The sequence below is a fragment of the Ursus americanus genome, chromosome 1 (assembly GCF_024610735.1).
Source record: "Ursus americanus isolate L20-20 chromosome 1, mUrsAme1.1.p, whole genome shotgun sequence".
Classification (NCBI taxonomy): domain Eukaryota; kingdom Metazoa; phylum Chordata; class Mammalia; order Carnivora; family Ursidae; genus Ursus; species Ursus americanus.
This window is the reverse complement of record NC_142127.1, coordinates 6,051,325-6,065,295: the sequence shown is the minus strand read 5'-3', so window position 1 is coordinate 6,065,295 and position 13,971 is coordinate 6,051,325. Positions and strand designations below refer to the sequence as shown.

General features: G+C 38.2%; 1 protein-coding gene across 1 annotated transcript in view; it reads left to right on the top strand.

The window, feature by feature from the left end:
* CNTNAP5 (contactin associated protein family member 5) overlaps positions 1 to 13,971 on the top strand; it is a 773,827-nt gene that overhangs the window by 159,515 nt on the left and 600,341 nt on the right. The window contains exon 2 of the mRNA XM_087853915.1: positions 8,581 to 8,685. Within this exon, the coding sequence (XP_087710041.1) occupies positions 8,581 to 8,685 (105 nt within the window). The remainder of the gene's footprint in view (positions 1 to 8,580; positions 8,686 to 13,971) is intronic.

Genomic DNA, 13,971 nt, shown 5'->3' with positions numbered 1-13,971 from the left:
TGGTTGGCATTGACCTCACTGGGTTGTGCTGTCAGCCAGCTGGCCAGTTTCCAACCCAAGCCTATCTTTTTAATCAGGCTTTTTCCCTCAATTCCAATGAGCAGATTGATGACACACAGGGATGTTAGTGTTTCCTTTAGAAACTCTGTGCCTATACCCATTAAAGATGAAGAGGTTTTACAAATGTCTAAGGACTGATTGATCTGCACTTTAAAATCAAGGTTTCTGGAGTAACCAGAATTTTCATTGTAATTTAGAACTACTTGATGCAGGATCATGAGTAGCTACTGGAAGTTTAGCTTCATTGTATTCAGAGAAAGAATAGATATCTACTGAAAAAGACACAGCTCCAGAAAAGAAAGTCTCAGCTCTGGTGAGCACTGAATGGCCAGAAACACTATCTTTATAATTCTTCAGTTGTCTCCGTTCCTTCGTCTTAATATTCCATGCATAAACCTTTAAATAATGCACTTTTAAAAGTAAAAGGACATAGTCTGTACTTTTAATTTTTTTAAACCTGTGATCTTATTTTTCCATTTTCATAATCTTCTTCATTCTATATATCCCATTCATTCGTTTTTTAGCTTTGCTTAAAAACCCAATACATTCTGAACCTGATTGACCCTGTACTTTGCAGTGATGTGTGTGTGTGTGTGTGTGTGTGTGTGTGTGTGTGTGTGTGTGTGTGCATGCGCACGTTGTGAGTTGTGTGTAATGTTGATAGGTGTGCTCTGTGCGGGGTGTTGATAGTTGGGGATGGAAGAAAGGAACAGGGGTGTATAGAAAAAAGTTGGATTTAGAATTTTTTTATAATAGGTAACATTTAATTATTTCAAAGATTGCCTTTTCTTTATCATTTGCTTTTAAAAATAATCTAGTCACCAATCTCAGCTTCTCATATTCCAGAAATTCCTAACCCTTTTTGTTTATGAATCTTGCCTTTTCTACCCATCAAAGATTGCATGTCTTCTAACTAATCCAGCTCCTCTATGTAGAAGCATTCATAATCCTAAGAGTTTAATAACTTTAGCATATTTGAATTTAGACGCCACGAGTGATGCTTTTGGGGGTCATGGTTCTTGGTCTCTGATCGAAGCTGATCTCAGCAACAAGCTCCTTACTTCTGACTCTGCTGATTGGACCTCAGTTTCTGATTCTTTGACCAGCCTGTGACCCCATCAATGACGCTCTGGGCTTATGGTCAGCTGGGACCTCTTATGTGCTCACAGCTCTCTCTTTGTTCCTTCATCTTTGTGATGCCACCTCTGGGACCCAAATTTCAGGCTGACATACTAGTAGGTCTCGGTGAGAGAAACATGTTGAAAACAGGGGTTTAGAACTTATGATTGAATGAGGATAGACAAAAGTGGTAAACTGAGATGCCGGTTGCCAAAATTGTCACATGCTGTTCAAAAAACCTGATATGAGGGGCGCCTGGGTGGCTCAGTTGTTAAGCGTCTGCCTTCGGCTCAGGGCGTGATCCCGGTGTTATGGGATCAAGCCCCACATTAGGCTCCTCCGCTGGGAGCCTGCTTCTTCCTCTCCCACTCCCCCTGCCTGTGTTTCCTCTCTCGCTGGCTGTCTCTCTCTGTCAAATAATAAATAAATAAATCTTAAAACAACAACAACAAAAACCTGATATGGGATCAAGTAGTGGACAAGTGAGAGGGAAAAAAAAAATAAAAGTGTGTGCAAATCTGAGAGATCCTTCTTTCAACTGTTTATTCAATAAATATTTATTAAACGTTTATGTAGTACTGGACATTGAGTGCTGGAGTAAAATATCCTCACTCTACCAGATGCTTTGTATGCTTTACATCACCCCACGCTTAGTGTGTATATCATATGCTTCACACGTGAGGGGCTTAGGAAACATTTCTTCAGTTAGATTAAGTCATTGATAATTTATATTTAAGGTTAGAATAGAAAAATAAAACAGTCAATTGTGAAGCCAATGGTCTCAACCTGAGAATCAAAAAAAAAAAAAAAATCCATCAGTGGCAGTCTGGAGGTGAAATGGAGTAATATGCGAGGAAAGCAACTTAGAAAAGCATATTTTGAGGCATATTTTGAGTTTGGGCTAATTACAGAACATTCATGTGGGGACATTCTTGAAAATCTAGAAGGGCTAAACTCACACAAGACAGTCAAATAGAAGACTCGCCCGTGAGCCAATTTTCAAACAGACGATATGCAAAGAATCACACTGCCCTTGGTTCAAAGCCCAGCATAGACATTGACTAGAGTGTGAAATGGACTAAAACCCCTACAGCTGCCTCATCCACACAGTGAGAATGATGGCTTCCCTCTTGTTGACACCCTAGACAGACAGCTGTGCCAGAGGCTGCCACTGCTGCCTTGCTGTTATACTTAACTGGGTTTGATTATGACGCAGTCCTAGCAAGCCACTTACAATTGAAGGGCAGTACCTCCATAACAAATCTAACATAAAATTGTGAGTAGAATTGTTTTTAAAGCTGGGAAGATATCCCAGAGCTCTCTTGTCAACCCCTAGACAGGACTAGCCTCTCTTCTAGAAGCTCATGCAGCCTGCTGGGCCCCATCCATCACCAATCACCAACGCAGAATAGCAAGAGGAGTGCCCATCTCCTCCATGTTTGAGGAGTTTGCTACAATTTCCTTTACTACCTTTGAGGCCTGACAGACACTTAGACGTCTAGAATGTGCTCAGTTAAGGTTTGTTGATTGAAGAAATGAGCAATAACCCCTGCAATTTACAGTTGAGGAATCTGAAATACAGAATGGCAAAATGAGAGCATGTTCACAGTGAAGGTAAAGGAGTACCCAGGATTCCTGGATCCCAAGCCAAAGGTCTTTTGCATGGAATTGTTCATAAACATAAGGAGCTTCTTTAAAAAATATATGTATTATCTTTCAACCCAAAGTAGATGCTTGGTTTCTTGAGCTCAGTGTCTGTGCCTTTGACTTTAATTTTGTCTTCCTACAACAAAGAGCACAATTATGTGTACTCAGGAGGTAGTCAAAAGGCAGGGACTGCATTAAGTTGGAGACGGATGTCAGGACAGAGAAGGTGTAGCCTTCTTTTCATGACTCATTTTAGAGAGCCATGTTTCTTGTTCTGTTCATTATGAAAGAATCTATCTTTTAGGATTTCATGGTGGAAAATGGGGGTGGGGGTCTCAGATTCAAGGGTAATATTAGAGGTAATATTAGAGTATCTATTTTTGTTGTTTACTAAGTGAAATTATAAGTAACAAGGGGAAAAATAAATGAAGCTAGAAGCATGAGTTGTCACTTCTAAGCACCGTTGTAGGCACTACACAAAATGCGTGCTTTCTGTCTTTTAAACAAAGTAGGCCATTAAGTGTGCAATGCTAAGAGGAATTTTATCTCACCTATAAATACAAGTGAATCTTTTAAGCTCCAAATCCCCATATACAGACAATTTACTGTGGTAATCAAGACTATACTCGCAATTTAACTTCGGGGCCATCTGTTACTCTATTGGTATTTTAATAATAATGAATAAAAATATATGTTGGCAACAAAAAAATGTTACTTAAAGTAGAATCATCTTAAAGAGTCAATGATAATTTCTTCTAAGCCGTGTAAATATCATATCTACTCAGAATTCTCTTTTGTGCCTTTACCTTTTAATTAATGTGATAGAAGACCTTTAGTATGTAACTGTACATATATATTGAGGAAAAAATAATCCCCACTTCTTCAGACTGAAAATATCAAATAAAATGCTTGAGTTGAGGAGCCACACAAATATTCATAAGGAAACAAGTCACTTTTCTCTCTTCTTTTTTTTTAAACCTTCCTTTATTGTTTTCTTTTCTTTTTGATGTTGAAGAAACAACTAAGAAGGCAAGAAAAAATAGAGAAGACGTTCAAATTCTTTTGAAAATCCTACGCTATTCTTTATTGTTTTTTCTGTTATCCAGGAGATGCAACTCTGCCCTTCCTTTTGCACAAAGAAAGTTATTCGTTAAAACGAAAGTTATGAAAAATAATATAATAATGATTAACAGACTTATGCAGATGTTGCAGGTAATCTGAGCTCGTGGTCACCATCTAGGGGTAAGGAAATCTGAGCATTGGTCCAGGCTAGTCCATCAGTGAACTGAATAATCCTGAGCAGACTCGTCATCTCCCTAAACCCTGACGTCCTCATTTGTAAAGTGAAGGGCTTGAATTTCACCACTTCAGAGGTTCCTTGGGTTTTGGTATCCTCTTAGTCTATGAATGTAGGGCTAAGTCATTTGCAAATAAGAATGGGGTTGTTCAGCAATTACTGATTGGAAAGAGCTGAGTTACTTTCCATCATACCCATAGGCATGGATTTTTATCTGCCTGGGCATGGGATAGAGTAGGAAGTGACCTTTATGTTATAAAGGAAAAAGGTAAGGATGGCAATGAAGTTATCTGCTGAGAAAATTGGAGAACTAATAAATCACACATGAGTAAGGGTTTGCATTTTTAATAATAGCCTTTTAACTTTGTCTCCTTTTTGCAAATTTTTTAAAAGTTTTTTAAAGATTTATTTATTTATTTGAGAGAGAGCATGGGAGCAAGAGTGGAAGGGGTAGAGGGAGAGGGAGAGAGAAACTCAAGCAGACTCATTGCTGAGTGTGGACTCCGACATGGGTCTCGATCCCAGGACCCTGAGATTACGACCTGAGCCAAAACCAAGAGTCTGACACTCAACCAACTGAGCCACCCAGGCACCCCTGTAAAAAGTCTTTTAAAGACAAGCCCCATCCATGGGATTTTTAAGTGTGTTTTGAAAATATTCTACTATGCCAATGCATGCATCAAGTGTGGAAAATGATATTCTAGTAAAATTATGAAGGTCTGTCTCAGGTTGTGTGTCCTCTTGAAAGCTTGACCTTACTCCCTTGGTATGTTTTCCCTAAACTTCAAACATCTCTCTGCCCACCTGAGTTTCTTCACCCTCTCCTCTCTCCTCATGTAAATACAGATAGACATCCGCTGCACTTTTGGAGGAACTGACTGATGGATTTAGCATTGTGCAGACACACTGTCAGAAGGCAGAGATGTGAGTGGTGCCTAACATGTAATGACAACACGGGTTTGCTTATTTAAAGACTGCAGGAATGGTGAAGCAGATGGTGCTTTGTTTCTTTCCTTCCCAGCCATGTGTTTGGTGTGATGTTGGCCCAGTCTCTGCAAGGCTGCTGATCCACAGAGGGGGAGGACTGTCCCGTGCAATATTGTTCTCACTCTCCAGTGATTCTTCACCTACTCGTTTCCCCTCCATTTCATATTCTCCTTCTCATCTGGCCCTTTAGTGCAAAAAAGCTATCGGTGACATCAATTATTGAGCAGGTATCATGACATATGGACAAGATCTCACAAATAAAATTGTTGAAATTGTTTTTCTTGATTACCACAAATATTACAGACAATAGTGCTTCCTGGTTTCATTCTGCGCTTTATCCTTTAAAGGGGGCTTTCTCCCATATTTTCCCATGTCTTCTCGTTCTTTTGTAAGATGATTCTGTGGCTGGATATGTCAGAGATGACTCTCTTCATTTTGCAGACAAAGGTGATACTGCTTAGTATATTTGAATGTATTAACTGGAGTTGCCAAGGCAAGAGAAGAAACCAATCTAGAAGGACAAGCTCTTAGCTCTAGCCTTCCTGGTAATTTCCACTATCCCCGACTGTCCCAAATCATGATTAAAACATGTATAAACTGTCCTCATTTATGCTAGATCATTTCTCTTCTGCTTTCAGAATAAGACACATGTCTAAAAATAATACACTTTTAGACTTAGAATGGTTATATGGGCAAATTCTTAATTCCCAATGACCAGGGTTAATTTGATTAGAGGCCTGATCTATTCTCAATTTAGGTGACATAAAGAAGGCAAAGGGAGCTATGTACTGGCTGGGGAGGAGAGGTCTTTCTTCCTTTCCAATTTGAAATTTCCCCATTATTTTCACTTTTAGGAATACAACAAAAGTTCAGCCATGTTCTCTAAAAGCCACTCTTGCAATGCACAGGGTCTGTGATGAGAAGAGTCCTGAACAATTGCCTCTGGACCTTCCCTTTAGCACAGGTTGTTTACGATGGGTTTGCCAATTTTCAAAGTGGAAACACTGACCCCACAAACTGTGATACAAGGAGGGTACTATTTAGAAGAGGAAATGGCCAGTGGGGAAAATGGCAGTTGGGGTCAAGAGGCCAAGAGGCTTTGGAAACAAACCTTTCCCTGAGGCCAGCAACTTGTGAAAGGGGAGACTGCATAGGGCTGGAGGAGATGGAGCAGATTACTTGTCTGGATGTCTATATAGTTGGGTCCCCATTTTATTGGCTTGGGTGTAACCTTGGTGAAATTCTCCTAAACTTTCTCATCATAATAAATAAATAAATAAATAAATAAATAAATAAATAAATATTTATTCATTCATTCATTCTATTTCTCAATTCAATTTTAAATTTAAAATTTAAATTCAATTTAAATTTCAAATTTAAAATTCAATTTTACTCAACTCTATCCCCAGTGCTTATCCAAGGTCAAGCATAAAGTATGTCCTTGTAAATATTTTTTGGACTGAATTAAATTGAAACAATTAAGTTACTTCTATTCCTGCTTTAGGGGAAACATAGGGTTAGGGGCACAAAGCTCAAATATGTCATTGACAACATATTAAAAAAAGTCCTAAGGACCTAATAAAAATAGTAACATGGCATTATACATGCTGTATGTTTAAGGAATATGTAAGTAAATGTCTAAATGTATAAACACGGCATTTTTAAAAATGTTCAATTTGCTTGTGGAAGTGGGTGTCAGAAGGGTTGTGAGTGCAAGGAATGCTACCTGGAATTGAAGGATGGTTTAACTACAGATGCAGACAGGTGTGGCTCATAGCATAGCTGCGAAGTATGATGTCGTGTGGTGTTTGATGTGGGCACTTGTACGGGTATATTGTATTTCTGCGGGGCTCAGGTCCATTGAATTCAGTTTCCTGTATTTACCTAATGTTTCCTGATGATGAGATAGGTATAAGCAAATGTAAGATTTGCATCACATCCAAATTGTTTGCTAATATATAAATAGTGTAACCAATGTATGTTTCCAAATAAATGCACTGTATGTGTGTATGCCCCTCCACTCCCCCACATCGTATGCCTGGAATAAAGCGGCCCGAGCTCTGCTTTCTATTCGCAGAATGACCATAACTGCAGAAGCGTCCTTGCTGTGATTTTTATGTCATTCCTCCTTAGTGAGGATCTGGCTCTGTTTTGTGTTTGTCAAATACCTCAAAATATTTTTCAAACATTTGTGTTTGGGGAAAAACTCAAAATACACTTTGCCGGTTGATTTTTTTAACACATTTAACAAACAAAAATTTAATCCTTATGTTTCTCATTAATTTTCCTGGAGTTAGATGAAATAGTCCTCTCTAAGAATTTTCTAGATAAACAAACAGCCTCCTATCCAATGTACATTTAAAAAAAAATCAGACTCTCCTTTCCTGAGAGCCTTTAATACATGAAGTTTACCTTCGAACTGAATGACATAAAAATCATGTTTGAATGAGGTATGTCTAGATTTAATGACATCATTTTGCCATGTCCTGAAAAGTCAATTGTGTACAGAATGGAAAAATAGGAAAAACATGTTTGTACTGTCGTGTGAACTAACTCCTTCCTTTCTCCCTTCCTTCTTTTCTTCCATCACCATCCATTTCTTTCAATAAACCTTTATTGAAGTCTTATTACGAATCAGCTTATTTGCTAAAGTCCCACAAAGAGTGTGTCATTTAGTGTAAGATGCAAACAAATAGATGAATGATTACAGAACATTTAGATGACCAGTTTGCTCTGTGAAGAGCGGGATCCTCTGCATGAGATTGCATGATCAATCTGGAGAAACAGGTTTATGTTTCCAAGACCACATCTCTCCCCCTGACCCCACACTGTTCCACATTTGGACAGCATCAAAGAAACCTTAGAAAGCCTACCTGTTACATTAGGGAAGGCTGGAAGGGCTGCTCCTGAAGTAAAGATCAGATTCAAGATGTACAAAATCCTTTACTTTGTGGAATAGAAATTAAGAATTAGAATTAGTCTTTCGTACTCCAAAGATTTTCACACAACTAGAAGTGAGACATTCTAAATCATTCTCTCCATCTAGATACACCTATGGCAGGAGTCCTCAGGTACTGAAGATGGGAGAGCAGGTAAACAATTGTATCCTCCCTTCCACAGTGTCCTTCCTTCTAGAATAAGCTCAGTAGCCATAACTTGAGGCTTTGTTCAAGTGATCGATTAAAGGAGCAGATGATCCTTAGACAAATCAGTGAGATTTCTGGCCACACCATTTTCTAGTGTTGTGACCTTGGACAAACATCTCTAAAAGTCAGTGTCTCCAACTGTGAAAGAAATTTATACCTGTCTTTCAGGGCTGTGGAGTAAATGAAAGAGCACATGGAAACAAGTGGTACTGGCCTTGTTCAGAGCAGTGGTTGGTAAATGATGTTGGCTAATGCCATGATTCCTCTCTTTACAGGCCATCTCTTGCTAATAGAATTTGCTTTCTTTCTCTCTTATCGTTATAGACAACTGTGATGACCCGTTAGCATCCCTGCTCTCTCCAATGGCTTTTTCCAGTTCCTCAGACCTCACGGGTACTCACAGCCCAGCTCAGCTCAACCGAAGAGTTGGTGAGTAAGGTGACTGAAACTCTAGAGGCAAGTGCTGAATAAGCACAGTGTGGGGACATGGAAGAAAGAGAGCACTTCCATTCCCTGGGATCATGTCCAAGAGCACTGTTCAGAAAAAGAATGGGAAGAGAAGGTTAAAATGGAATTAAACCATGTTTCCCTGTGCATAATGGATATCAAAGTATGCTGGTTCTTATCTCCCCAACCCACACTATTCTTCTCTGATTATTATGAGAGGCCTTTGTGAAATTTAGTTTTTTTTAATTGCTTTCTTTTTATATTTCATGTACCTAACATAAATAGCTACCAAAATATTATTACTGTAGCATGTTTATAATGAACATGAATTAAATCTACCAATATGTTCCCTTCAATAACTTCAAGTTTTACAATAAAATAAATGTTCCTAATTTAAAAAATATATAGTACTACTAAGTAAAAGTAAGAAAATGCAAATAATGTGTAAGCCTACCAGCTAGAGACAGCTGTGACTAGATGTTGGGTGTGTATCTTTAGAACATATGATGGAAGTAAGAGCAGACAACTCTTAACTAATCTCTTATGTGAAATGTCTTTAACAAATATAATGTTGTGTATCTAGGTAGATATATTTTTAGTCAGATTTGATTGACTTTTATGATATACATATGTATGTATACATATATATAGTGGTGTAATTGAATTTTTTAATTTTTGAAGGTTTTTAAAATTTATTGTTTTACTTTTTAAAGATTATTAATATATGATTATATTTGTATATTTTTATATCTAATGAACATTATAAACTCTTCTTCAAGTTGAGGAAAAAATGTGTATGCAACTTTAAGATCTGTTAGAGTTCATATTAATTATTCCTGACTATATCTCCTCATTGATAATATGAGGCCCATCATATTACTGTTTTCCAATATTGGCCCATCTTTGCATTCTGGAATAAGTTATAACTGGTTGTTGTGTTATGGATATAAAGTGCAGAATGACTTAACTTGTTGGCATTTTATTAACTTTTTGACATTTTAATTTATAATTTTGAATTTTCATTAATCATGATAATGATTTGTAATTTTTGTTTGTATATTTGATATTTGTTTTACACTACATTTCACAGGTATTCTGTTATAATGGGATCAGTAATTTAAGTTAGCAAGTTGTATGGTTTTGTTAAGAAAGGAGTTTAAGAATGCTATAAGAGACTCATAACTAAGGAAACAAACTGAGGGTTTCTGGAAGGGAGGTGGGTGGGGGATGGGGTAACTGGTTGAAGGGCATTAAGGAGGGCACATGATGTAATGAGCACTGGGTGTTATATGCAACTGATGAATCACCAAATTCTACCCCTGAAACTAATCATATACCATATGTTAATTAAATTGAATTGAAATAAAAAAATAAAATAAATAAATTTTTAAAAAGAATGCTATCCTAAAGGAAGAAGAGTAACCAATCAAAAATCCGGCAGGAAAATATTAATAACAGTTGTGTACTAACACTACCTTTTTGCTGAATACCCTATGCCAAGAATTTTATAAAGCATTTCACCTTTATTAAGGTGTTTTTTCTTCAGAAAAATGCTATGAGTGGTATTACCTTTTAATTTCAGATACGGTTCCTAAGGCTCAGAAAAGTAGTGTAACATGCTTAAAATCACAGGTAGGAAGGGGAGATGCTTTGATTCAAATCCAAGTCATTAAAAACCCAAGTTTTGCTCCTAACCACCCCATGAACAAATTGGTTCATCAACATAGGTTAAAAAGGGCTATATTAGAAAGAGAATTGGAAACAAATTGGCCTGAGTTCGAATGCTGCCTCTGGCATTTACTTGCAAGCTCTGTGATCGTCTACAAGTCACCTATCTACTCCTGACCTCAGTTCTTTATCTGTAAAGTGGAGCAGTAATGTCTGCCTTGACATATTATGTGCAGACTGAGGAAGACTTTCACATTCGAAAGGTACTTCTCACTGCAGGGTAGAGCGCTGGACCAGAGCAGGGAGGTCCATTTGTCATTTCAGGAAGAAACCCGGTCTGGAAGATTTTAATATGGGCCCCCAATGGGGCATCCAGGCCAGAGTTTGTCCCAATCCCATCCAACTAGGCAGAAAGTCAATACTGCCTAGTAGCACCTGGTCAGTTTCTGGGGCATCTGTGAGTCTGATCATATGCCAGCTCGTCCCCTAGTGGACAGATATTGACAGAGCACAGATGTCTCTGCTCCAATTTATTATAATTATCCTGCTCACTAGCGAGTCTGTGTGCCTGAGCCCAAGGAAAGCATGAATGTGTGCAGAGAGGATATTGAGCTCTCTTCCTTCTCCCAACCAGAGTCCCAAAAAGGAAGGCTATGCAAAAGATGCAGTCTCAGAAAGCTGAGATACATTGGTCTAGAACTCATCTCTAGCACTATTGCCAGGGCTGGCAGCCTCCCCTTCACCCCCTGGGTCCAACCATTGCTCTCAGGGGGAATTTAACACAGCCTCAAGGAGAGGTTCGATCACTGGTTCTCATCCAAGAGCTGTACATTTGAATCACCTGGATAGTTTTATAAGTAACACTGCCTGAGCTCGTACCTCAGATATTCTGAATTAATTGTCTGAAATGGGGCCCAAGGGTGGTATTGATGAAGTAAACAAATACAAGCTTTCCAGGTGATTCTAAAATGCAACAAGAGTTCCAAACTGCTAGGTTGAATGAATTCATAAATAACAAATTCTTCTATTAATATTTATTAATATTAATAGAAGTGCCTACCGTGTGCTAGGCACTCTGTTAGAATTCTAGCACATAATTGGTAAAAATAGGCACAAATCCTATTCATAAAGAGTTTACATGGATAATGTAAATTAGCATATAAGCTAACATTTGTTGTTAGTGATAATATTGATACTATCATCTTTATATATGCAATATAAATAATATATATGTGTGGATAGAGAGAAAACCAATATATATGCATATAGTTTTATATATATATATATACACACAGAGTCATATAGAGAGAAAGAGGTGGATATATACAGGGTATATATATAGAAAGAGAGAGGGAGAGAGAGGTATACACACACACCCATATATTAGGATATATATATATATACATATACACATATACATACATATAGTCATATATATGTACATATGCACCTACATATAATACTTACACAGAATATATAAATATATAGCATATGTTATAATAAAACATAAGTTATGTTCATGTTATTAAGAATAGATTTTTGTCATACAATTTTTCTAAATATAGAAATTTAAAAGTTGAGAAAACTATAATTTTTGTTTAGATTGGAAATGTCAGTATAGTAATGACTTTTTTCTCCTGTTAAAAATAGACTTATATGCTGTCTGCCCACTGAAACAGCCTAGAAGTATTATATATCTCTGTCTAATGAACACTCCTTTCTACATGTCTTTCTCTAAAACTTCCCTTTTATTTTAAAAGAGGAAAAACATCAAATATACCCAGAAATGCAAACTGTTCTGCATGGCTTGAAACTTAGGATACTTTCAGATACACATGGAGATTTCAAAGAACATCTTGGTTTTAATTTGAATTCTCCATATAGTGTTTTGTTAATTAATTACTTTTTTATTCATTCATTCATTTTTTAAAGATTTCATTTATTTATTTGAGAAAGAGAGAGCATGAGTGTGGGGGTGGGCAAAGGGAGAGGAAGAAGCAGGCTCCCCATTGAGCAGAGAGCCAGACACAGGGTTTGATCCCAGGACCCCAAGATCATGACCTGAGTTGAAGGCAGATGCTTAACGACTGAGCCACCCAGGCACCCCAGTTTCTGGATATTTTTTTTTCTTAACATACTCCATTCATTCATTTGCTCATTCATTCATTCATCATTCACTTATCACAGTATTTTGTGAATTCCTTCTACTCTACCCCATTCAGACTTCTATACGTTTATAAAGAATCTCCCCGGCATGCCACCCAAGATGCAATCCAAGTGGTAAAAATCTTGACTCCCATGAAACTATGTCTCCCTTGTATGGAGTGTGCTCAATAGCATCCTTGTAGCTAGTCACTGTTGAGCTATTTCCCAAAGAGGAACCATTTAACACTGCTGACTCCTGGCAACCATATCCACCTTTTGCATACATTGAACATGGTAATGAAGGACCACTTTCCCTCTCGAGTGTGCTCAGAACTCAAGCATGCACATCTCTGACCTATACACAGGAGGAAGGGCTGCCTTGCTGCTGAGCTGGTCATGTCAGAAGCAGGGATCCGTTCAAAAGCCGAAGAGAAGAAAGGTGTGTTGATGAACATCCTCAGACCCCGAGTGAAGCAAAGGTCTGGAGTTCTGTCAGTGACAAAGTAATCTTTCTGAGAAAAAAGAACTCGTCCTTGGAAATAGCCTTTGCCCTGAGGTACTGCTGTAGGAGCCAAAGTCTGGGCAACACACCAAACCGGGAGGGAGATTAGGTGGTTCGTGCCCACTGCAATAGTGTTCACACCGCTATCTCATCTAGGGAAGGGATTTGCCAAATAGAACTTTTGTTCTCTCCGTCCACACATCCTTCAGCCCTTTCTCATCCACATACAAAGAAATAAAAAGTAAAAAAGAGAACTATTTACTTAAAAACACACAGACACACACAACAAAATGCATTAAAGTGGGGGTCAGATCTCTATTAACTTAGGTTACCAAGTCAATCTATATAATTGTGGCTTAGGAGGGATCTTTGTCAAATGTGATTTGTTTTCTGGCAAGAAAGCTTTTGATCTGGGCTTTACAGTCAGCTGGGCTCCGACAAGCACTTACTGTCAGCAGGACGTGCAGAGTTGGTGGCACAGCGTGATGCCACGGAACTGTGGGTTAGACCTGACCCAAAGTGAGGGGAAGGTTTTAAGTTACTTTATATGATTAAAAGGCAAATAAGAACAGACCTCTCTGGCCCCATGAGAGGAGAGGTTTGTATTTTTCTTCCCCACCCCTCTTTTCCCCCAGACACAGTTTTGCAGACAATTACCTTTACCGTTTGTTCCTTGAAATTTTAATCTCTCTTCCTCACTTGGTGTATATTTGAGATGCTTGCCTGTGTAAGTTGAGATTGTATGTTTCTGGCATGACAATTTTGTTGCCATGGAGAATCTGATTTTTTATGTCAGGGCCTTTTTATCTTCCTGGGCTCGTGGACCAGTGAAGAGGCTCAAAACCCTTGCCCCCATCTGGCACAGATTCCATGCACGCTTTTTATTTTCTCCTTGGACAGCACTGGTTGCAAAAAGCTAAGGACCCCTGAAGGTTTTTGGAAGTTGTTTTTCA